We start from the raw sequence: 26,885 nt of genomic DNA on the forward strand, positions 1-26,885 counted from the left end.
TTTCATATGCTCTTTTTAATCACAGTAATAGGCAGTGATTTGTCAGTCACAGTGAGCTTGATAACGTGAAATAACCTTTTTATAGTATCACTTTCATATACTGTACATTAAGACAAATCCTTCTACATGAGTATTAGAACGCAGTTTACATGACTTGATATTTGAGTGCATTCACAGCCACCCGCAGGCAACTTACAAAATGCAATATTGCATTTGAGGGTTCGTTTTTCTGATGGAAATAGTTATTTGATGCATGGCCTACTATTTCTAACTGGGAAAATAAATTCCTACTTCTTTTGTGAGAAACCCTTTTTCCAAAATTGATTTAGGTACATTTTTGTGAAGAGGTATGAGGGTTGTGATATGGGTCATTTAATAGTAAAAATAATTTAAGGGATCAATACATTTCTATATTGCTTCCCCAGTATCTGCATGAACCATCAGGCCAAGTGTTTTTGGTTGACCCTGCTGGACAGAAAGAGGAGGAATCGGAACACGCTGCATTCAAATTCAGATCTTAGTTATTCCATTGTACTGGATCTAATACATATTTGCAATTACATTCATAAGTGTAATACTTTTTTATGACATACTGTGAAAAACTCTATTGGCTGTTGGCTCTGTCACTTTCAGACATGCATAGAGCAGACTTGAACCACAGGGGTTCTCTGTAAAGAGAGTCATTCAAAAGGCACAGACACACCCCTTGATTTTCAATTAGCACAGTTGATCTGCATGTATTCTCTCCTGATTGGCTCTGTGGTGCACAGTCTGGCAGTCTGACTAAAGTGCCAGAGGTATGAGGAGAGACATCCTCCTTTGTATTTATGGGAAAAAATATTTCCTAACACTTTGGAATATATTCTTGGACAGTTAGAAGACAAAATGCATCAATGCAAAAAAAATATGTACTACTAATTACTGTCCATGAGTAACCTCAACCTTGTGGGTCGATGGGTTTTTGGGCCAATAAAGTGCCAACTCAATTCTACCACTGACTAGTCTCTCATGCCCCTATGAACAGGGACTCAGGGCAATAGTTTTTAATCTAAACCAGACCTTTTTTACTGGGGCACACTAACCCCTAATTGGGGCTCTTTTCTTGACACATAGTAGCAGTTTACCAGGTAAGTCAAGAAGAACAAAAAGTAGATTGTTGTAAGGGTGTATTACATCCTGTGATGGCCCCATTGTCATATCCATTCTGGATTCTGACTGGTAAAATCATAGCTGAAAAATGACTTTATGTATGTGAATACATTTTCTGGGGGGTGGAGTTGCAATCTACTGCAGAAACAGCCTGCAGAGTTCTGTCATGCTATCCAAGTCTGTGCCCAAACAGTTAGAGCTTCTAATTTTAAAAATCCACCTTTCCAGAAATAAGTCTCTCACTGTTGCCGCTTGTTTAACGACCCTCCTCAGCCCCCAGCTGTGCCCTGGAATTAATTGCCCCCGATTTATCTTCAGAGTTTGTAATGTTAGGTGACCTAAACTGGGACATGCTTAACACCTCGGCCGTCCTACAATCTAAGCTAGATGCCCTCAATCTCACCAAAATTATCATGGAACCTACCAGGTACAACCCTAAATCCGTAAACTCGGGTACCCTCATAGATACCATACTGACCAACCTGTCCTCTAAATACACCTCTGCTGTCTTCAACCAGGATCTCAGCGATCACTGCCTCATTGCCTGCGTCAGTAATGGGTCTGCGGTCAAACGATCACCCCTCATCGCAGTCAAACGCTCCCTAAAACACTTCAGCAAGCAGGCCTTTCTACTCGACCTGGCCCGGGTATCCTGGAAAGATATTGACCTCATTCCATCAGTAGAGGATGCCTGGTTATTCTTTAAAAGTGCTTTCCTCACCATCAAAAAATGTAGAACCAGGAACAGATATAGCCCTTGGTTCACTCCAGACCTGACTGCCCTTGACCAGCACGAAAGCATCCTGTGGCGTACTCCATTAGCATCGAATATCCCCCGAGATATGCAACTTTTCAGGGAAGTTAGGAACCATTATACACAGGCAGTTAGGAAAGCTAAGGATAGCTTTTTCAAACAGAAATTTACATCCTGTAGCACAAACTCCAAAAAGTTTTGGGACACTGTAAAGTCCATGGAGAATAAGAGCACCTCCTCCCAGCTGCCCACTGCACTGAGGCTAGGAAACACAAAATCTATGATTATTGAGAATTTCAACAAGCATTTTTCTAAGGCTGGGCTTGGTTTCCACCTGGCTACCCCTACCCCGGTCAACAGCTCTGCACCCCTCACAGCAACTTGCCCAAACCTCCCCCATTTCTCCTTCACCCATATCCAGATAGCTCATGTTCTGAAAGAGCTGCAAAATCTGGACCCCTACAAATCAGCTGGGCTAGATAATCTGGACTCTCTCTTTCTAAAATTATCTGCCGCAATTGTTGCATCCCCTATTACTATCCTGTTCAACCTCTCTTTCGTATCATCTGAAATCCCCAAAGACCCAAACTGTTACAAACCTAAGGTCTTCGAAAGCCAAGTTAACAAACAGATCACCGACCATTTCGAATCCCACTGTACCTTCTCCGCTATGCAATCTGGTTACCAAGCTGGTTATGCGTGCACCTCAGCCACGCTCAAGATCTTAAACGATATCATAATCGCCATCGACAAAAGACAATACTGTGCAGCCGTATCCATCGACCTGGCCAAGGCTTTCGACTCTGTCAATCACAGCATTCTTATCGGCAGACTGAACAGCCTTGGTATCTCAAATGACTGTCTCGCCTGGTTCACCAACTACTTCTCAGATAAAGTTCAGTGTGTCAAATGGGAAGGCCTGTTATCTGGACCTCTGGCAGTCTCTATGGGGATGCCACAGGGTTCAATTCTCGGGCCGACTCTCTTCTCTGTATACATCAATAATGTAGCTCTTGCGGCTGGTGATTCTCTGATCCACCTCTATGCAAACGACACCATTCTGTATACTTCTGGCCCTTCTTTGGACACTGTGTTCACTAACCTCCAAACGAGCTTCAATGCCATACAACTCTCCTTCCGTGGCCTCCAACTGCTCTTAAATGCAAGTAAAACTAAATGCATGCTCTTCAACCGATCGCTGCCCACATCTGCCCACCCGCATAGCATCACTACTCTGGACAGTTCTGACTTAGAATATGTGGACAACTACAAATACCTAGGTGTCTGATTAGACTGTAAACTCTCCTTCCAGACTCATATTAAGCATCTCCAATCCAAAATTAATTCTAGAATCGGATTCCTATTTCGCAACAAGGCATCCTTCACTCAGGCTGCCAAAAATATCCTCTAAAACTGACGATCCTTGACTTTGGCGATGTCATTTACAAAATAGCCTCCAACACTCTACTCAGCAAATTGGATGTAGTCTATCACAGTGCCATCCGTTTCATCAACAAACACCCATATACTACCCACCACTGCGACCTGTATGCTCTTGTTGGCTGGCCTTCGCTTCATATTCGTCACCAAACCCACTGGCTCCAGGTCATCTATAAATCAAATCAAATGTTTTTATATAGCCCTTCGTACATCAGCTGATATCTCAAAGTGCTGTACAGAAACCCAGCCTAAAACCCAAAACAGCAAGCAATGCAGGTGTTGAAGCACGGTGGCTAGGAAAAACTCCCTAGAAAGGTGAAAACCTAAGAAGAAAGAAACCTAGAGAGGAACCAGGCTATGAGGGGTGGCCAGTCCTCTTCTGGCTGTTCCGGGTGGAGATTATAACAGAACATGGACAAGATGTTCAAATGTTCATAAATGTCCAGCATGGTCAAATAATAATAATCACAGTAGTTGTCGAGGGTGCAGCAACTTTCTTTAAGCACGTACTGATGAAACTGTCACTTAATATTTTTTTCTTAAAATCTACAGACGCTCTACAGTCGTGGCCAAACGTTTTGAGAATGACACAAATATTAATTTCCACAAATTTGCTGCTTCAGTGTCTTTAGATATTTTGTCAGATATTACTGAAGTATAATTACAAGCATTTCATAAGTGTCAAAGGCTTTTATTGACAATTACATGAAGTTGATGCAAAGAGTCAATATTTGCAGTGTTGACCCTTCTTTTTTCAAGACCTCAGCAATCCGCCCTGGCATGCTGTCAATTAACTTCTGGGCCATGTCCTGATTGATGGCAGCCCATTCTTGCATAATCAATGCTTGAAGTTTGTCAGAATTTGTGGGTTTTTGTTTGTCCACCAGCCTCTTGAGGATTGACCACACATTCTCAATGGGATTAAGGTCTGGGGAGTTTCCTGGCCATGGACCCAAAATATTGATGTTTTGTTCCCCGAGCCACTTAGTTATCACTTTTGCCTTATGGCAAGGTGCTCCATCATGCTGGAAAAGACATTGTTCGTCACCAAACTGTTCCTGGATGGTTGGGAGAAGTTGCTCTCGGGGGGACATGTTGGTCCATTCTTTATTCATAGCTGTGTTCTTAGGCAAAATTGTGAGTGAACCCACTCCCTTGGCTGAGAAGCAACCCCATACATGAATGGTCTCAGGATGCTTTACTGTTGACATGACACAGGACTGATAGTAGCACTCACCTTGTCTTCTCCGGACAAGCTTTTTTCCGGATGACCCAAACAATCGGAAAGGGGATTCATCAGAGAAAATGACAGTACCCCGGCCTTCAGCAGTCCAATCCCCGTACCTTTTGCAGAATATCAGTCTGTCCCTAATGTTTTTCCTGGAGAGAAGTGGCTTCTTTGCTGCCCTTCTTGACACCAAGCCATCCTCCAAAAGTCTTTGCCTCACTGTGCGTGCATATGCACTCACGCCTGCTACCATTCCTGAGCAAGCTCTGTACTGGTGGTGCCCCTATCCCACAGCTGAACCAACTTTAGGAGACGGTCCTGACGCTTGCTGGACTTTCTTGGGCGCCCTGAAGCCTTCTTCACAACAATTGAACCGCTCTCCTTGAAGTTCTTGATGATCCGATAAATGGTTGATTTAGGTGCAATCTTACTGGCAGCAATATCCTTGCCTGTGAAGTCCTTTTTGTGCAAAGCAATGATGATGGCACATGTTTCCTTGCAGGTATCCACGATTGACAGAGGAAGAACAATAATTCCAAGCACCACCATCCTTTTGAAGTTTGCAGTCTGTTATTCGAACTCAATCAGCATGGCAGAGTGATCTCCAGCCTCGTCCTCGTCAACACTCACATCTGTGTTAACGAGAGAATCACTGACATGATGTCAGCTGGTCCTTTTGTGGCAGGGCTGAAATGCAGTGGAAATGTTTTTTGGGATTCAGTTAATTTGCATGGCAAAGAGGGACTTTGCAATTCATTGCAATTCATCTGATCACTCTTCATAACATTCTGGAGTATATGCAAATTGCCATCATACAAACTGAGGCAGCAGACTATGTGAAAATTAATATTGGTGTCATTTTCAAAACCTTTGGCCACGACTGTACATTTATTCACTCTGTGATAGGATTGGATCCTATATGCTACTTTTATTGTCCTGTAAATGGTTCAGTGCCTATAATTTAGGCTGTGTGTGGAATGGAGCATACAGGAAATGACCTCTACTAATAAATTACTACTAGATTATAGTGATATGGAAAACAGCATACAAATTTGGCTTGTGTATTCATTTGCCTATAACTAATCATAATTCCATTATTTTTACATAAAAAAGAGAATACTTCAAAATGAGAAGATCCTGCCATGGAAAAGACGACTGGGCGGACATAAAGTGTAAAGGAGGGGAAATAACTCCCACCATGCAGCAGGACACCTTCAGCTGTGTGGTCTTTGTAATGCAGGTTTGATAGTTATATTTTCAATAATGAATGGTTAGATGTTATGTGACAATGAGGTCAAAAACTCTATTGCTCTATTGCACAGAACTTCCCCAACATCCCCTCCCAAATTGATATGGAACTTTCAAAAACACATGGAGCAACTGTGAACAAAAATGGCTGAGGATATACTAAACATGTCTGGTAATGACTTTTAATTCAAAGTTAATGTAAATTCTTTATTTTTATGTAGTTGTGTGGGACGGCCATATGTTCAGTTCATGCCTATGATTTCAGAGTTCAACAAAGCTAACAACTACTTCATGTGTGCCACTGATAAAGAACCTGGATGTGGCCCAAAGACTGACTGGGTTAGTAACTTTATTTAACATGTTCATAATCTTTTGACAACAGTGACGGCATGTAAGACAATTGATGATATAACACGATGGGTGGCTAATTTGTCATACTGCATTGATATTTGATATTATATATAACGTGTTACACTTTGTTTTGTTTTGATTGAATGTTTTGCATGCCAACGGTGGTTCCACGTGCTGTGCCTAGGAATGAAGACAACAGAGTTCAACAGAGTAAAGAACACAAACTGGAAGTGCAGTCGGTTGTTGCTGAAAATGTATGCTATACCCCATCCACACTGAAGAGGCTCTGACATGTACATCAACCAGGGATCAAGAGAAAGTTAACACAGTGAAATGTTTCATACTTATTTGAAGTTAAGTGTCTGTTGACATGTTGGAAAAGATAAAAGGTCTACAATTTGTTTAATTTGTCAATATTATATTTGTATTAATTGATTTACTGGCCACCATTACTGTGGTTACATGTTCAGTATATGTATTGACCAGCAAACCCACTGCAGCCTACCTCACTAGCTCCCTCTCCATCTCTGCTTTGGACAATTAATAGCATGATTCTCATACTTTGCCCTTTTCCTTTATGGTTGATATTAACGACGAAATGAGATATTATCTGTCTCTCTCCTATTGTTAAAAACTGTGTGAAAAAAAATAGGGAAAATAAGTACTTAGAACTTCCAATTAATTGTAGATAAATATTAAAGAAAAGGGCAAACACAACACTGGACTGAACCCCCTAATTGTCAAACTAATAATAATGTACAACAATATAGAAGATACATGACTAGAGATTATGCAATATGGGTGTATATCCACTGCATGCTTCTTAGGTGTGTAATTGACATGACCAAGGAGCTATTGCATATTTGAAACTATGAAAAATTTACATTACACTGTATGATTTTACAGTACACAAACAAGAGTGTGCAATATAGAAGGGCAGTCAGCAGACATTAGGTCGCATGACCAAGGAGCTATTGAAATTCTAAATGTTGAAAAATTCATGTAAAACCATGTGAGATGAAAATGGACAAACTAAAGGGTGTGCAATGTGTAGGCCCACTGAGTGGACATTCTGAACCTTGTTTAAAGTCACCAGGTCACATGACCAAGGAGCTATTGAAATTCTACATTTAAATTTTTTGGGTGTAAAACCATGTGAGATAAAAGTGGACAAACTAAGGGGTGTGCAATATGGAAGGGTAGACAGTGAACATTCTGAACCTTGTTTGAAGTCACATGACCAAGGAGCTATTGAAATTCTACATTTTGAAAAATTATTTTAAATTCTTGTGAGATTGAAAATGGACAAACTAAAGGGTGTGCAATGTGCGTCTATGCCATCGGGTTAGCTACAACCAGTTTTGAAAGTGTTTGGAGTAATGGTTTAAAAGCTATTGAAATTTGAAATTTGAACAATGTAATTTGTCACTATGTTGACGGTCCCTAACTGCTGTTGGTGGACGTGAGGAAAACTATACAGGCGAATATCCCACCTGAAACTGTCTTTACCTCTGTGTTCCATGCCTCGTTTGATGAAGATAATCAGTCACCCATTCATATCTTAAGCACCTATATATGGTATTCGCAATGTATGGTAGCGTTTGCATGACTTGCAACTACTAGTAGAGATACTGACCTGGGTATCTTGGTTACTGCCCTGCCCAACGAGGGTGCCTGATCTGTGGGCTTCAGAAGAGGAACAGCTCCCTGCTTTAAGGGCCTGTTATAAACAAACCCCTTCAAATGCTGCACAGACTGGCTGTGTTGTCTGAGAAGCAGCTTGCAACTGGACTGCATGGATCTGATGAGCAAACATGAAGGTGAGCCATTTAGAACTATAGGCTACTGCAGATGTGGTATTGAATGAGATACTATCACACTAGTTAGAAATATCTGGTGTGACAGGCCTTTATCACTGCCAAAAATTGTGAACAGACAAACTAGTATCCTTTGCAAATGAATTATTGTTTTTCTTGATTTTATGTTTTCTATTGCATTGACACATTTGTTCACTCATTCCCATGTAATTGGTTGTAGGACTTATATTCGTGTTCGTGGGGTTTCCTTATCTCACGTTGACGTTTCACTACAGGCCTTATGGCTGCAGCAACTTTGTCTGTAAAATGCCCCTATTTTGACTAAACGTAATACTTGCAAGACAAGGTGGGATCTTTTTTTGTCGCTGAAATGGATTATGCGACAATTGCGGTGGCAACGCTTTTGTGCGGATTTGTTCATATAAAAACCATCACGCGATGTTTCATGTTACTACGTGGAAAAACATGCAGCGTTTATAGACAGATGGAATACTTTATAACTTATTTCATGACTTAATGTATGGTGGGTTAGGTGCACGGCGATGAGCTTCATGCACATTTCCACTAAATTATCGAGGGTGGGCTATTTGAATTATGCTGGTGACATCGGTGCTTGGCTACCAATAATAAAATAGAAGTGATCTGGCGTTTATCTAGCCGGCTGATGGCAATATTGAGTCATTTAATTTGATTGTCCAAGTGAATGCATGCAGATGGCTGTACACTTTTATCCGCTGTGGATCGGTTCGTGAATAAACCGTCTTCATTCAGGCTCCAAAGACATACATTTCATCCTAAATTCGATTGAATGAAAAATACTGAAAATATGACTACTTGGTGATACAACATTTTCCACCAGCATGTGGAAAATGCCTAGTCCCGGATATTACGTTCAGTCAATCAGGTTGCTGAAGTCTGTTGTTTACCCCTGGCTGAACTAGGGAAGCATTAGCCATAGCATGGTGATGGAAAATGGTGCTTTATAAAGAACGTATGCATATTTACCTTTTTTAAAATATATTTTTGTCTTCTCGCCATTAAATCGAGTTAAGGAGGTAATCGTCATCTTTGCAGCCTGAATAGAGAATGGTTTATGTACAAACCGGTCCACAGGGGAAACGAGTGTATAGCTCATATGCATGCATTCCCTTTGCACAGTAAGATAAGACAACTTAATATCGCTATCTGCCAGCCTTTTTATCCATATCAGTTTTTGTGACAAAACCATTGGTCGAGTTGAAAATGTGATGGAACTCAATTTCACTTTGATTTTTTTATTGCATACATGGGAACTTAACCACAAAAGTGTGTATGTATGTATTTATTTATTATAATATTTTTTTGTAATTATTATAATAAAATAAAAATGCTCTTACTGCACCTGGTATTCCCATGTGGTCATCGTACCAGTACTAACATGTTTTTTTTTAACCCGTTTTCTCCCCGAATTTGATACCATGGCTCATCTCTGCAACTCCTCAATGGGCTCGGGAGAGGTGAACGTCGAGCCATGTATCTGTCGAAACATGACCCACCTGGTCGCCTACTTCTTATCACACTGCTCGCTTGATCAGGATGTCAGCCGCACCAATGTGTCAGAGGAAACACAGTTCAACTGACGACCGGAGTCAGCTTGTAGGCGCCGGCCCTGTCACAAGGAGTCGCTAGAGCATGATGAGCCAACAAAAGCCCCACCGGTCAAACCATTCACTACCCCGGACGGTACTGGGCCAATTGTTCGCAGACCAATGGGGCTCCCGGTCACAGCCGGGTTGTGCGGTGCAGTGCTTTTGACCGCTGCGCCACCCAGGACCAAAAGTTATTTTTTTATGTATACTGCATTCTCACTCACGGCCTTTTATACACAACAAGTCAGTGTTGATGAACACACCTCTGGAGGGAACATTTGCATATCGTTTTTATACAGATTTTAGAATATTCACATGAAAATCTCTTTCGCCAGTTGGATGGAAACCTAGGTATTGTAATCAATTAATCATTCACTTGCGTCATTGCTTCCACCAGGTAAAAGCTAAACTATGTGGCTGCCTGTTGGCTCTGGGTCTTGGAGTAGGCCTCTCCCAGTACCTGTCTAAAAGTCACACAAAGCATCACATCCAGCAGGGCAGGTCAACCATAGTCCACCTGTTTGAGTGGCGCTGGAATGACATAGCTGAAGAGTGTGAGCGATATCTGGGACCCAATGGATTTGATGGCGTGCAGGTAGGTTCATGTGTTTTTCTACCAGGCAACAGTACAGTCAAATCACATTGTATTTCTGTTGGAAGACCGCTTCTACTTTTAAAGTCTATTACACCATTTAGGTATAAAGATCTGATGACCCAGCCTCCACTGTTAACACTACTGATAATATAGATAGTATGTACATACAGTATAGATGCACATCAATGGAGGCTGCTGAGGGGAGGACTGCTCATAATAATGGCTGGAATGGAGTCAATGGAATAGTATCAACCACTTGTGTTTGGTACCATTCCATTAACTCCATTCCAAACATTATGATAACCCGTCCTCCCTTCAGTAGCCTCCACCGCTGGAATGGAATAAATGGAACAGTATCGAACACATCAAACATGGAAACCACGTTTGACTCCGTTCCATGTATTCCATTCCAGCCATTACAGTGAGCCCGCCCCCCAATAGCTCCTCTCACCAGCCTCCACTGATGCACATGCACAGTAGGTATTCCTCATAGAAACTGACTGATAAGTGATACATTTTACAGACTATATTCTTCATGGAAATGTCTTGTACTAGATCTCCCCTCCCAGTGAGAATGTGGTGGTGACTAAACCATGGAGACCGTGGTGGGAGAGATACCAGCCAGTCAGCTACAACCTCTGTTCCCGCTCTGGAACCCAACAGGAGCTCCGAGACATGGTCTGCAGGTGCAACAATGTCGGGGTAATGATGATGGAACAGGATTCCTTTGAATTCGTTTATAGAAGGAAAAATGGACATGGTTATATACATTTTGAGAAAGATGTCTTGGCTCAATCATTTCTCATTTGTTATCATCTCATTGGTTATGCAATGGGTTATCCCTCTCATTTGTACGAGAGGGATCTACCAAATTTCTGTTTGAATTGTTAAGGAAGGAACAGGACTGCCTACAGATACTGCATGCGTTTTGACCTCATTGTGTAAATATATTTGAATAGTGTGAACGAGTGCCTTAAATTAAGACACAACATGTAGTATTCACACCCTCTGACTTTTTCCACATTTTGTTGTGTTACAGCCTGAATTTAAAATGGATTATATTGAGATTTTGTGTCACTAACCTACACACAATACCCCATAATGTCAAAATTGAATTATGTTAGATGTTAGATTTTTTTAGATTTTCTTTTACAAATTAATTCAAAATAAAAAGCAGAAATTAGTCAATAAGTATTCAACCTATTTGTTAAGGCAAGCCTAAATAAGTTCAGGAGTAAAAATGTGCTTAACAAGTAAAGTAAGTTGCATGGACTGCAATAATAGTACTTAATAGGATATTTGAATGGCTACCTCATCTCTGTACTTCACACATACAACTATCTGTAAGGTCCCTCAGTCGAGCAGTGAATTTTAAACACAGATTCAACCACAATGGCCAGGGAGGTTTTCCAATGCCTCGCAAGGAAGGGCACCTATTGGAAAGAAGGGCACCCATTGGTACAGTAGATGGGTAAAACAAAAAAACAGACATTGAATATCCCTTTGAGGATGGTGACCTTATTATTTACACTTTGGATGGTATATCAATACACCCAGTCAATACAAAGACACAGGTGCCCTTCCGAACTCCGTTGTCGGAGAGGAAGGAAACCGCTCAGGGATTTCACCATGAGGCCAATGGTGATTTGAAAGAGTTTAACTCTTGGAACCACCCATCCCGGATCAGGGATAATTGTCATCTACGCTAAATAGCATAGCGCAACGGTCAAAGAATCTTACTAGAAAATATTCATGAAATCACAAATGAAATATAGCGAAACACAGCTTAGCCTTTTGTTAATCACCCTGTCGTCTCAGATTTTGAAATTATGCTTTAGCGAACACAAACGCTTGTATTGTTTAAGTTTATTGATATACCAACAAAACATTATGTACACCTAGCGGCGGGTAACTTGGTCACGAAAATCAGAAAAGCAATCAAATTAATCATTTACCTTTGATGATCTTCGGATGTTTTCACTCACGAGACTCCCAGTTAGACAGCAAATGTTCCTTTTGTTCCATAAAGATATTTTTTATATCCAAATACCTCCGTTAGTTTGATGCGTTATGCCCAGGAATCCACCGGAAATAGCGGTCACGACAAAAATTCCAAATAATATCGACAGAAACATATCAAACGTTTTTTTATAATCAATCCTCAAGGTGTTTTTCAAATATCTATTCGATAATATATCAACCGGGACAGTTGGCTTTTCACTAGGACCGGAAGGAAAAATGGCTACCTCTCTGTTTTGCGCAAAAATCACACTGAGAGCCAACAACTGACCACTTACGCAATGTGGACGTTTACGCTCATTCTTCAAAATAAAGGCCTGAAACTACGTCTAAAGGCTGTAGACACCTTAGGGAAGCCACAGAAAAAGGAATCTGGTTGATATCCCTTTCAATGGTCAATAGGGATGCATAGGAACACAGAGGTTTCAAAATAAGTCACTTCTTGATTGGATTTTTCTCAGGCTTTCAAATCAAATCAAATGTTATTTGTCACATACACATGGTTAGCAGATGTTAATGTGAGTGTAGCGAAATACTTGTGCTTCTAGTTCCGACAATGCAGTAATAACCAACAAGTAATCTAACTAACAATTCCAAAACTACTGTCTTATACACAGTGTAAGGGGATAAAGAATATGTGCATAAGGATATATGAATGAGTGATGGTACAGAGCAGCATAGGCAAGATACAGTAGATGGTATCGAGTACAGTATATACATATGAGATGAGTATGTAAACAAAGTGGCATAGTTAAAGTGGCTAGTGATACATGTATTACATAAGGATGCAGTCGATGATATAGAGTACAGTATATACGTATGCATATGAGATGAATAATGTAGGGTAAGTAACATTATATAAGGTAGCATTGTTTAAAGTGGCTAGTAATATATTTACATAATTTCCATCAATTCCTATTATTAAAGTGGCTGGAGTTGTGTCAGTGTCAGTGTGTTGGCAGGAGCCACTCAATGTTAGTGGTGGCTGTTTAACAGTCTGATGGCCTTGAGATAGAAGCTGTTTTTCAGTCTCTCGGTCCCAGCTTTGATGCACCTGTACTGACCTCGCCTTCTGGATGATAGCGGGGTGAACAGGCAGTGGCTCGGGTGGTTGATGTCCTTGATGATCTTTATGGCCTTCCTGTAACATGGAGGTGTTCTGGAGAGCAGGTAGTTTGCCCCCGGTGATGCGTTGTGCAGACCTCACTACCCTCTGGAGAGCCTTACGGTTGTGGGCGGAGCAGTTGCCGTACCAGGCGGTGATACAGTCCGCCAGGATGCTCTCGATTGTGCATCTGTAAGAAGTTTGTGAGTGCTTTTGGTGACAAGCCAAATTTCTTCAGCCTCCTGAGGTTGAAGAGGCGCTGCTGTGCCTTCTTCACGATGCTGTCTGTGTGAGTGGACCAATTCAGTTTGTCTGTGATGTGTATGCCGAGGAACTTAAAACTTGCTACCCTCTCCACTACTGTTCCATCGATGTGGATAGGGGGGTGTTCCCTCTGCTGTTTCCTGAAGTACACAATCATCTCCTTAGTTTTGTTGACGTTGACTGTGAGGTTATTTTCCTGACACCACACTCCGAGGGCCCTCACCTCCTCCCTGTGGGCCGTCTCGTCGTTGTTGGTAATCAAGCCTACCACTGTTGTGTCGTCCGCAAACTTGATGATTGAGTTGGAGGCGTGCGTGGCTACGCAGTCGTGGGTGAACAGGGAGTACAGGAGAGGGCTCAGAACGCACCTTTGTGGGGCCCCAGTGTTGAGGATCATCGGGGAGGAGATGTTGTTGTCTACCCTCACCACCTGGGGGGGCGGCCCGTCAGGAAGTCTAGTACCCAGTTGCACAGGGCGGGGTAGAGACCCAGGGTCTGGAGCTTGATGACGAGCTTGGAGGGTACTATGGTGTTGAATGCCGAGCTGTAGTCGATGAACAGCATTCTCACATAGGTATTCCTCTTGTCCAGATGGGTTAGGGCAGTGTGCAGTGTGGTTGAGATTGCATCGTCTGTGGACCTATTTGGGCGGTAAGCAAATTGGAGTGGGTCTAGGGTGTCAGGTAGGGTGGAGGTGATATGATCCTTGACTAGTCTCTCAAAGCACTTCATGTTGACGGAAGTGAGTGCTACGGGGCGGTAGTCGTTTAGCTCAGTTACCTTAGCTTTCTTGGGAACAGGAACAATGGTGGCCCTCTTGAAGCATGTGGGAACAGCAGACTGGTATAGGGATTGATTGAATATGTCCGTAAACACACCGGCCAGCTGGTCTGTGCATGCTCTGAGGGCGCGGCTGGGGATGCCCTCTGGGCCTGCAGCCTTGCGAGGGTTAACACGTTTAAATGTCTTACTCACCTCGGCTGCAGTGAAGGAGAGTCCGCATGTTTTCGTTGCAGGCCGTGTCAGTGGCACTGTATTGTCCTCAAAGCGGGCAAAAAAGTTATTTAGTCTGCCTGGGAGCAAGACATCCTGGTCCGTGACTGGGCTGGATTTCTTCTTGTAGTCTGTGATTGACTGTAGACCCTGCAATATCAGTTCCGTTATACTCACAGACAATATTTTTACAGTTTTGGAAACTTTAGAGTGTTTTCTATCCTAAGCTGTCAATTATATGCATATTCTAGCATCTAGTCCTGAGAAATAGGCCATTTACTTTGGGAACGTTATTTTTCAAAAAATAAAAATAGTACCCTCTAGCTTCAAGAGGTTGTGATAAGAGAGAACTGAGGATGGATCAACAAAATTATAGTTACTCCACAATACTAACTAAATGACGGAGTGAAAAAAAGGAAGCCTGTACAGAATTTTAAAAAATCCAAAACTTCAATTTTATTTGGAAAAGGCACTAAAGTAAAACCGCAAAAAATGTGGCAAAGAAATTAACTTTATCCTCAATACAAAGAGTTATGTTTGGGGCAAATCCAACACATCACTGAAAACCATTGTTCATATTTTCAAGTTTGGTTGGGGCTGCATCATTTTATGTGTATGCTTTTCATTAGCAAAGAATAGGGAGTTTTTTTTTTTATAAAAATAAACAGAATAGAGCTAAGCACAGGCAAAATCCTAGAGGAAAACCTGGTTTTGTGTGCTTTCAACAGACACTAGAAGACAAATTCACCTTTCAGCAGGACAATAACCTAAAACACAAGGCCGTATACAGTTGAAGTCAGAAGTTTACATACACCTTAGCCAAATACATTTAAACTCAGTTTTTCACAATTCCTGACATTTAATCCTAGTAAAAATTCCATGTCTTAGGTCAGTTAGGATCACCACTTTTTTTTTAAGAATGTGAAATGTTAGAGTAATAGTAGAGAGAGTGATTTATTTCAGCTTTTATTTATTTCATTACATTCCCAGTGGGTCAGAACTTTACATACACACAATTAGTATTTCTTAGCATTGCCTTTAAATTGTTTAACTTGGGTCAAACATTTCGGTAGCCTTCCACAAGCTTCCCACAATAAGTTGGGTGAATTTTGGCCCATTCCTCCTGACAGAGCTGGTGTAACTGAGTCCGGTGTGTTGGCCTCCTTGCTCACACACTCTTTTTCAGTTCTGCCCACACATTTTCTATAGGATTGAGGTCAGGGCTTTGTGATGGCCACCCCAATACTTTGACTTTGTTGTCTTTAAGCCATTTTGCCACAACTTTGGAAGTATGCTTGGGGTCATTGTCCATTTTGAAGACCCATTTGCAACCAAGCTTTAACTTCCTGACTGATGTCTTGAGATGTTGCTTCAATATATCCACATAGTTTTCCTTCCTCATGATGTCATCTATTTTGTGAAGTGCACCAGTACCTCCTGCAGCAAAGCACCCCCACAGTATGATGCTGCCACCCCCGTGCTTCACAGTTGGGATGGTGTTCTTCAGCTTGCAAGCCTCTCCCTTTTTCCGCCAAACATAACAAAGGTCATTATGTCCAAACAGTTATTTTTTTGTTTCATCAGACCAGAGGACATTTCTCCAAAAAGTACGATCTTTGTCCCCATGTGCAGCTGCAAACCGCAGTCTGGCTTTTTTTATGGTGGTTTTGGAGCATTGGCTTCTTCCTTGCTAATCAGCGTTTCAGGTTATGTCGATATAGGACTCGTTTTTCTGTACTTTTCGCACCTAAGTACGTTCATCCCTAGGAGGCAGAACGTGTCTCCTTCCTGAGTGGTATGACGGCTGCGTGGTCCCATGGTGTTTAAACTGGCGTACTATTCTTTGTACAGATGAACGTGGTATCTTCAGGCATTTGGAAATTGCTCCCAAGGATGAACCAGACTTGTGGAGGTCTACAATTTTTTTTTCTGAAGTCTTGGCTGATTTCTTTTAATTTTCCCATGATGTCAAGCAAAGAGGCACTGAGTTTGAAGGTAGGCCTTGAAATACATCCAATTGACTCAAATGTTGTCAATTAGCCTATCAGAAGCTTCTAAAGCCATGACATCATTTTATAGAATTTTTCAAGCTGTTTAAAGGCACAGTGAACTTAGTGTATGTAAACTTCTGACCCACTGGAATTGTGATACAGTGAATTATAAGTGAAATATTCTGTCTGTAAACAATTGTTGAAGAAATTACTTGTGTCATGCACAAAGTAGATGTCCTAACCGCCTTGCCAAAACTATAGTTCGTTAACAAGAAATTTGTGGAGTGGTTGAAAAACGAGTTTTAATGACTCCAACCTAAGTGTATGTAATCTTCCAACTTCAACTAAATACACTGGAGTTGCTTACTAAAACGTCATTCATTTTTCCTGAGTTGTCTAGTTACAGTTTTGATTGAAATCGGCTTGAAAATATATGGCAAGACTTGGAAATGACTGCCTAGCAATGATCAACAACCAACTTGACAGTGCTTGAAGAATTTTAAAAAATAGTGTGGAAATGATTTACCCAGACTTACCCAGAAAGACTGACAGCTATAATCGCTGCCAAAGGTTATTTAAACATGTATAGACTCCGGGGTGTGAATACTTATGTAAAGAGCTATTTATGTATATTCATATTTCCAAACATTTGCCAAAATGTCGAAAACATGTTTTCACTCCGTCATTATGGGGTATTCTGTGTAGCTGGGTGAGAATTTGTATTTCCATTGAGTAAGAATACAAAGGCAACAATTTCAAAGATTTTATTGAGTTACAGTTCATAAAAGGAAATCGGTCAATTGAAATATATTCATTAGGCCCTAATCTATTCCCAGTAATTCACATGACTGGGAATACTGATATGCATCTGTTGGCAACAGATACCAACAGATACCAGAAAACCAGTTAGTATCAGGTGTGACCACTACTTGCCTCATGCAGCGTGACACATCTCCTTTCGCATAGAGTTGATCAGGCTGTTGATTGTGGCCTGTGGAATGTTGTCCCGATCCTCTCCAATGGCCGTGCGAAGTTGCTGGATATTGGCAGGAACTGGAATACACGTAAATCCAAAGCCTCCAAAACGGGTGACATTTCTGGTGAGTATGTAGACCATTTTTAGCTTCCAGGAATTGTGTACAAATCCTTGTGACATGGTGAAAAATGAGCTGACGGCGTTGAATGAATGGCACGACATTGGACCTCAGGATCTCATCACGTTATCTCTGTGCATTCAATTTGCCTTCGATAAAACACAATTGTGTTTATTGTCCCTAGCTTATGCCTGCCCATATCCAGGGTTGGGTGGGTTACTTTCTAAATGTAATCTGTTAGTTACTAGTTACCTGTCCACAATTAGAATCAGTAACGTGACCTTTGGTTTACCCAAACTCATTAATGTAATCTAATTACATTCAGTAACTTTTAGATTACTTTCCCCTTAAGAGGCAAGAAGAAGACAAAAATGTATGTCACCAATTAAACAACATCTATTGCAGGATACATTCATGTTAAAGTTCATATAGCAGGCCATAAATGGATGTTACATGTTACTTTATGGGTTGGTTATGTAGGCTTCTTCTAACCCATCGCTTTCTACTACATATAATAATACGATTCAATTATATCTTTACATTAAAAACCAAAGTCTTTCAGAATTCCAGTCATTCCAATAAATGTTGTACCCCTTGATCTTCAAAAATAGGACTTGGAAATATGGAAGTATACATTAGCCAAATTGTTTTACCTGAGCATAACCCCAGAGCGAAGGACTTATTAGCCAGGCCTACTCTGTTTATGATTTTGTAGTTATGGAGGACTGATTGGGCTCATCGATTTGAGTTGAAAAATAATTGTTGTGCTCATGGAATGGCATGCTTTGAGCACAACTGCAATTGGCTATTTACATGTGAAAAATGAGGGCTTATTGGTTACCTTTTTGTTGGTGATACTTTGATATCTTGATAATGCACCTATTTAAAGGGCACGTTTACAGATGAAGCAATAACAAAACGGTCGACCCGCCTCTGTTTTGGTAAAACGCTGAGGAATGGGCCTGGAGAAATGTAACCACTCTCAGATGAATAGACAGAGCTATGGATGCAAGGACTGACCTTCCATTATATCAAAATTATGGTTTTAACCAAGTTATGAGGCTATACATTGTTTGTTTACATTTACAATGTTTACAAACATGTGTAATATATATATATATATATATATTACAGTACCATTCAAAGCTTTGGACACACCTACTCATTCAAGGATTTTTCTTTATTTGTGCTATTTTCTACATTCTAGAATAATAGTGAAGACATCAAAACTATGAAATAACACATTTGGAATCATGTAGTAACCAAAAAAGTGTTAAACAAATCAAAATATATTTTAGATTCTTCAAAGTAGCCAAATGATAGTCCCACTAAGCGCAAACCAAATGGGATGGCGGTTAGACTGCTGTGGTAGCCATGCTGGTTAAGAGTGCCTTGAGTTCTAAATAAATCACTGGCAGTGTCACCAGCAAAGCACCATCACACCACTACCTCCATGCTTCACGGTTGGAACCACACATGCAGAGATAATTTGTTCACCTATTCTCGGTCTCACAAAGACACGGTGGTTGGAACCAAGTCTCCTCTGAACAGTTGATGTTGAGGTGAGTCTGTTACTTGAACTCTCTGAAGAATTTATTTGGGCTGCAATCAGAGGTGCAGTTCACTCTAATGAACTTATCCTCTGCAGCAGAGGTAACTCTGGCTCTTCCTTTCCTGTGGCGGTCCTCATGAGAGCCAGTTTCATCGTAGTGCTTGATGGTTTTTGCGACTGCACCGGATTGACTGACCTTCATGTCTTCAAGTAATGATGGACTGTCATTTCTCTCTGCTTATTTTAGCTGTTCTTACCATAATATGGACTTTGGTCTTTTACCAAATAGGGATATCTTCTGTATACCACCTCTACCTTGTCACAACACAACTGATTAGCTCAAACGCATTAAGAATGAAAGAAATTTCACAAATGGACTTTTGTCAAGGCACACCTGTTTATTGAAATGCATTCCAGGTGACTACCTCATGACGCTAGATTGAGAGAATGCCAAGAGTGTGCAAAGCTGTCATCAAAGCAAAGGATGGCTACTTTGCAGAATCGCAAATATAAAATATATTTGAATGTTTTTAGATGTCTTCGCTATTGTTCACAATGTACAAATAAAGAAAAACCCTGGTATGAGTAGGTATGTCCAAACTTTTGACTGGTACTGTGTGTATATATATATAATTTATCATTCCAAAAATGGATGTAGCAACTACAGATGGCCCCTTTTTAAGCCTATCAAAAGTGTGAGTTCGAGCATGTGTCCATTACGTCTATGGATGTATTTGTTTAATCAGCATGAATTAGATTGCGTAATAAAAGCCCTACTTTTATTTCGTAGTCTGGGATCCGCATATCTGCAGCTGTTGCAAGAGCGCATTTTTTCAACGGCTGTCCACTGGTTTCAAAAACAATGATTGATAGGCACTTTAAACTTCTTGAATTCAACCATTATTGGGTTTAAATATACATTTACATTTATGAACAGCCATCCACAACAACCACAATCGGTAAGGCGCATATCATAACCCCACTGCCACCATGGGGCACTCTGTTCACAACGTTGACATCAGCACACCGCTCGCCCACACAACGCCATACACACACACACTGTCTGCCATCTGCCCGGTACAGTTGAAACCGGAATTCATCCAGCATGCCAGTGGCGAAGGTGAGGATTTGCCCACTGACGTTGATTACGAAGCAGAACTGCAGTCAGTTCAAGACCCTGGTGAGGGTGACGAGTATGCTGAGTATTTATGTGTAGAAATTCTTCGGTTGTGCAAACCCACAGTTTCATCAGCTGGTCTCAGATGATCCCGCAGGTGAAGAAGCTGGATGTGGAGGTCCTGGGCTGGCTTGGTTGCATGTAGTCTGCATTTGTGAGGCCGGTTGAGCGTACTGCCAAATTCTCTAAAGCAACATCGGAGGTGGCTTATGGTAGAGAAATTAACAATACATTATCTGGCAACAGCTCTGGTGGACATTCCTGCAGTCAACATTTTTCCTTTCCTGCAGTCAACCAATTGTACGCTCCCTCAAAACGCAAGATGTCTGTGGGATTGTGTTGTGTGGCAGAAGGTGCATCTGTTATAGTGATCATGCTGTTTTATCAGCTCCTTAATATGCCACACTTGTCAGGTGGATGGATTATCTTGGAAAATGAGAAAGTCTCACTCAAAGGGATCTAAACCAAATTTGTGCATTTTGTGCATATGGAACATTTCTGCAATCTTATTTCAGCTCATGAAACATGGGACCAACACTTTACATGTTTCTATTTTTGTTCAGTATATTTAATCCATTTTGAATACAGACTGTAACACAAGAAAATGTGGAATACGTCATTGGGTGTGGAATACTGAAGGCACTGTATAAGATATGAATCATATTTAAATATAAAGTTCTGGTGTGAATTTCAGGTATGCATGTGGATGTGAACACTTGCAGGTGGGAGCACGGCTGCACTGTACTAAATGCCTTTAGGTCTCTCATTGTAGGTCCATTAAAATAGCATGAACCACAGCCATGAATGGATGTGATATCCGTTTGAATAGTGAAAAACATTTGTGCATCAGTATTAGTGTAGTTATGAACACATCTCCCTCCGCAGGTGAAGATCTATGCAGACGTGGTCATTAATCACATGTGTATGTCTGGCGCGGGCGAGGGGGAGGGCAGACACCGTTCGACCTGTGGCTCATACTTCAATGCCAGCAAGAGGGAGTTCCCATCTGTGCCCTACTCCGCTTCCCACTTCAACGATGACAAATGCACCACCAGCAGCAGAAATATTGAGACTTACCAAGACATTTATCAGGTATTATTTCAGAGAGAAAATAAGAAGCATAACTCCTTGTAAATACCACTAGACACTGATGGAGACGTATTGTGTTCTCTCTCTCTGCAAACCTCTTTAAAAAAATAATGTGATGTAATATAAACCCAGAGATCATACACTGTATTGCTTTGGCATTTCAACCCACCAGGTGCGTAACTGTCGTCTGCTAGGTCTTCTGGATCTGGCGCAGGACAAGGAGCATGTGAGGGAGAGGATAGTGGACTACATGAACAGACTGGTGGATATGGGTATAGCAGGTTTCAGGGTGGACGCAGGTAAACACATGTGGCCTGAGGACCTGAAGAACATCTACAGCAGACTTCACAACCTCAACACCACCTGGTTCACACAGGGATCCAGACCACTCATTTACCAAGAGGTGGGAATGAGAAATGTCCATATGTTGACTTATTGTTGTCACGTTCTGACATTAGTTCCTTTGTTTTGTCTTTTGTTTTAGTATGGTCAGGGCGTGAGTTGGGTGGGTAGTCTATGTTAGTTTGTCTATGATTTTGTATTTCTGTGTGTGGCCTGGTATGGTTCTCAATCAGAGGCAGCTGTCAATTGTTGTTCCTGATTGAGAACCATATTTAGGCAGCCTGTTTTCGATTGTGTTTTGTGGGTGGTTATTTTCAGTCTTAGTGTGTCTGCACCAGACAGAACTGTTTCGGTTGTTTCTTTGTTGTTTGTTATTCAGTGTTCAGTTTTTTCATGAATTAAGATGAACATTTACCACGCTGCGCTTTGGTCCTCACCTTCCTCCACCGACGACAGCCGTTACAATTGTACTTGTATTATGTATTTAAGTAGGCTATGTATTCTGTTGTTTTGGCCTGAATGGGATCAATTTTGATTGCTTCCAATATGTTTTATGTACTGTGATTTGTCCAACATGCAGGCTAATCTAGCAAATATTTTATATATATATATATATATACATATACATACATACATACTTTTTGTCATGCGTTTCCTGTAAGTGTCAATTAAACATTAATGCTGCAGATTTAGGAATTTATCGATCAGCTTCTGACACTGAAGCTGTAGGTCTACTGGGGGCACCACGTTTACTTGTGGGATTTAGCAAAAACACTACATATCCAACAGCAACACATTCCATCTTCTCTTCAAGGTTATCGACCTCGGTGGCGAGCCGATAAAAGCGACAGAATACTCTGGACTGGGCCTTGTCACAGAGTTCAAGTATGGTACTATGCTGGGTTCTGTCATCCGCAAGTGGAACCAAGGGAAACTCTCTGACCTCAAGTATGATCTAGCATGCCTCCTAAATGGCACCATATTCGCTATATAGTGCCCTATGTTCATTCCCTGCTGGTCAAATCTAGTGTATTATGAATGGAATATGGTACCATTTGGGGGGGAAACACACATTACAACATATTGCCATGGTCTAAGTATATAAATATATGTCAGATTGTATATCAGCAAATTCTCAAATATATGTTGAACCCTCAGCATTAATGACTAAAGTATATTGTCTGGGTTACTACGTAACCCTGGTTTTCTGATGGAGAGAACAAAACATCACTGATGAGAACCAGCTTGTGATACTGTGAAAATTCAGACTATTCTGAGGTGAAAATTAGCTCCTAGTCTGTTGTTTCAGGACGTGTGGTGAGAGCTGGGATCTGCTGCCCTCAGGCGAGGCATTGGTGTTTGTGGATAACCATGACAACCAGAGAGGGCACGGTGCAGGAGGGGCCTCCATCCTCACCTTCTGGGAGCCCAGGTTGGGACAAATACTGTAGAATCTGATTATAGATGTTGTATAAGTATAGACAAATTATTTCTATCATATATCCTCAGAATGTATAAAATGGCTGTGGCTTTCATGCTGGCCCATCCCTATGGAGTTACGAGAGTGATGTCAAGCTACCGGTGGGATCAACATGTTGTGGATGGGAAGGTATGCTTTTGACAGTCTAAAACCATATAAAGAAAGGTTCTGGTGACTTAAACTGTTAAACCGCAACACTTTAGATCTTAAACCTGTCACATTGTGTATGACTATGGTCAATGTGACCGCTCGCCTCACGGTTGGGCTGTTCGTCTTGCTGCCTGTCTGTCTGTCAGGACCAGAATGATTGGATAGGTCCTCCCAGCTTCCCTGACGGCTCCACCAAGCCTGTCCCCATACAGCCAGACGGCAGCTGTGGGGAGGGCTGGGTGTGTGAACACAGATGGCCCACAATCAGGTGACAGTTAACACCTCCAGATCTCAGTCAGTCAATCATGTTGAATAATATTGTGTTGACCTACTGTAAAGGGTAAGACTTTATTTGAAGGGTACTTTAACAAGGACTTCATAACACGTTCGTAAGCAATGTGTAAAGCATTCTTTAAAAAGTGTGTAAGCGTCTCAAAAATGTGGATGTTGACATAAGCATCTTATGAAAGTGTTATAGGAAGTTTTAATGTAGGTCCCCTTCGAACAAAGCCTTGTCCATCCAGTAATGTGAGTATTTTGGCCTGGTCAATGTACAGTTATTTTGTATGTGTGCTTGATGGTGATTATTATTTTGATGAACTGCTCTCTCTCTCTCCTTGTAGAAATATGGTGATGTTCCGTAATGTTGTCGATGGAGAGCCCTTGTCTAACTGGTGGGACAATGGGGGTAACCAGATAGCTTTTGGACGAGGCAACCAAGGCTTCATAGTTATCAACAATGATAACTGGTACGTTTCACCTTATGGAAGAAGTTGTAGATAACACATTAGCATATATTTAAATGAATGCCATTAATTCCATTTTGATGGTCCATTTTTGATCGGAAGAGAAGCACTGTTTGACGGAATTGACAAATACTAATAAGATGATCTCTGAAAGGGTAAGGAAATCAATTCCATAACCTAGTAGTCATCCTACAGTACTTGTTTGTAACACTTTGAGCTATTTCCTATTATTCAGTTCCCTGGATGTGACGCTGTACACCGGCCTTCATAGAGGAACCTACTGTGATGTCATCTCCGGTCAGAGGTCAGGGGGGCGTTGCTCGGGGAAACAGGTGACCGTTGGAGGGGACGGGAGAGCACACTTCACCATCAGCGCCTCTGACCCGGACCCTGTCATAGCCATTCACACGCACTCTAAGCTAGAGTAGGAGCTAATAACACTGCACTTTATACCACACTGTGATATTATAGTTTGTGTATCATTACTGTATTTCAAGTGGTCTTTCTATCGAGGTTTGGAAAGATGATGATTAAGAAATAAGGCACGAAGGGGTCTGTTATATGGCCAACATGTGGTATATTGGCCGTATACCACAAACCCCCAAGGTGCCTTATTGCTATTGTAAACTGGTTACCAATGTAATCAGTAAAAATACAATTTTGTCATACCCGTGCTATACGGTCTGATATACCACGGCTGTCAGCCAATCAGTATTCAAGGCTCGAACCGCCTAGATTATACTACAGTGGTGTACTGAGATACAGAAATGTCAGGTGTTATTATGGCTCATATCAATTTGGGTCGTGAAATGCAAACAGCAGCTGTGTAAAAACATCATCAATGTTAATTTCATGTCAGATGTGATCATGCACTATAGATTCTGCATGAATCTTCATATGTAGCGCTAATATACATACATTTACATTCATTATATACTGTATGTATGTGTTCTCATTTGTCAAATACAATTAAATGTCCAGTTGGAAATATATCAAGTTCCGTTTTTATTTTTACTGACAACTGTCATGTAGTTTTTCTAAAGCTACCTGGCCATGGCACAATGATGACAACCAGTTTTACAACCCCTCCTAATATTGCTGATATGGCTTCACATAGTGTGTAAAGACAACCCAGCCAACTCCAGAGAGTACTCTTGTAATCAGTTTAACCAGACTTTCCTGGAGCAAATCTGTCAATTCCAAGGTGTGCTTATTCATTATCCAACGAGTGATGGCTTTACTATGCATATTTTATGGCTTTAAACCCTGCAAGTTTCATGAAGTTGTCCAAATGAGTAGCATTTAAAACTAAAATGAAGTCATTCATTTGAATCATTTATAGTGGATGTCTCTGATAAGCATTAGCACCATGGTCATCTGTTTTTGCTTCAGCCAGGAGGTGCTTTTCAATAATGCTGCCCATTGATAAACTACTTTGTAGTCACGGAAAGAGAGCGACACAGAGACACAGACAGATGGAGAGAGAGAGACACACAGACAGAGAGATAGTCACAGGTAGAGAGAGCGTGAGAGACACAGAGAGAGAGAGAGAGATACAGAGAGATAGTAAGTCACAGAGGAGAGAGAGTGAGAGAGACACAGAAAGAGGGAAACGGAGAGAGAGACACAGACACAGAGATACCGAGAGTGTGAGAGAGAGACACAGGGAGAGAGTCACAGAGGGAGCTTCCTCATTCAACCAAACATGCGTCTTATGTATTCAGAGGGCTTGGTATAAGACCATAGCTGTGGTACAGTACAGGGCTTGAATTATGCAATCCTTCACCAGAAAAACAACAACACGTGGAACAGACATGTCACACTGTACAGTAAACTCAATGCATGTGTTGAGAGTATAATGGGGTGGTGTTGTCACATTAGGCTGAGGAATATTCTCACTAGACCCAGCTTGGGAGCACACACAGGCAGCATCTGTGATGCCTTCACACACACATATCAACACACACAGCATGCTAACGATGCTAACGCTACACGGCCCAACACCAGTCCTTTCCTCATCACTCGTCCGGCGCTGTCTGAACCGCCAACTAAATCTCGGCCTCATCTTATCCACTGTAGCCTTGCTTATTCCCCGTAGTGGCATTAGTAGAGCTGTAAAAGCATTTATGGGGGGACAAATGTGGAAGAGGCAATATAAGGCAAATATATATGTCCTGCCAGTTGATTTCTCAGGGCCAGAAGGGTGTGGGCAGTGATCAGTATGGATATAACTATTCCCTTGGTAACTCTTCAGGACTAACGTAAGGCGACAGAGCAGCATGCCAAACAGCACGGCAGTGTGTGTGTGTGTGTGTTCGTGCCCGCTGTGACACCATGGTTTTAATATGGCTCAGGTGGCCTTCGGCTCCAAAACAGCCGGTAAGGCGGGCCGGTATCCATCTATGAGTGTGTATCATTAGCCCAGGCCTAGTGGGCCTGACTCAGCTGTGTGTGTGTGTTATTGTTATTTTATTAGGATCCCCATTAGCTGTTGAAAATGCATCAGCTACTCAACCTGATACAGAACAATAATAGACAAGAACAGCACTACACACATTTAAAATATATATTTTTTTTTATTTAACTAGGCAAGTCAGTTAAGAACAAATTCTTATTTACAATGACTGCTTACCGGAAAACAATGGGTTAACTGTCTTGTTCAGGGGCAGAACG

General features: G+C 41.4%; 1 protein-coding gene across 2 annotated transcripts; it reads left to right on the plus strand.

Annotated features, from left to right (window-relative positions):
* Positions 1–7,528: 7,528 nt before the first annotated feature.
* On the plus strand, positions 7,529–25,202 carry LOC118361631 (alpha-amylase-like). Of its 2 annotated transcripts, none has more exons than XM_035741710.2 (11): positions 7,529–7,990; positions 10,013–10,210; positions 10,766–10,912; positions 21,291–21,497; positions 21,667–21,897; positions 22,651–22,784; positions 23,146–23,268; positions 23,346–23,445; positions 23,613–23,734; positions 24,090–24,215; positions 24,448–25,202. In XM_035741710.2, the coding sequence occupies exons 1-11, from the start codon at positions 7,985–7,987 to the stop codon at positions 24,638–24,640; spliced, it is 1,587 nt and encodes a 528-aa protein (XP_035597603.1). In that variant the 5' UTR covers positions 7,529–7,984; the 3' UTR covers positions 24,641–25,202. The 2 variants fall into 2 exon arrangements, with proteins under 2 accessions (XP_035597603.1, XP_035597602.1); XM_035741709.2 differs by lacking the exon at positions 7,529–7,990 and adding an exon at positions 9,000–9,144.
* Positions 25,203–26,885: the final 1,683 nt, after the last annotated feature.

The sequence above is a fragment of the Oncorhynchus keta genome, chromosome 28 (assembly GCF_023373465.1).
Source record: "Oncorhynchus keta strain PuntledgeMale-10-30-2019 chromosome 28, Oket_V2, whole genome shotgun sequence".
Lineage (NCBI taxonomy): Eukaryota > Metazoa > Chordata > Actinopteri > Salmoniformes > Salmonidae > Oncorhynchus > Oncorhynchus keta.

Coding starts and splice junctions, on each gene's coding strand:
- LOC118361631 (XM_035741709.2), top strand. Junction 23,446..23,612: donor AACATGTTGTGGATGGGAAG/GTATGCTTTTGA, acceptor TCTGTCTGTCAG/GACCAGAATGATTGGATAGG. Junction 24,216..24,447: donor GTTATCAACAATGATAACTG/GTACGTTTCACC, acceptor CCTATTATTCAG/TTCCCTGGATGTGACGCTGT.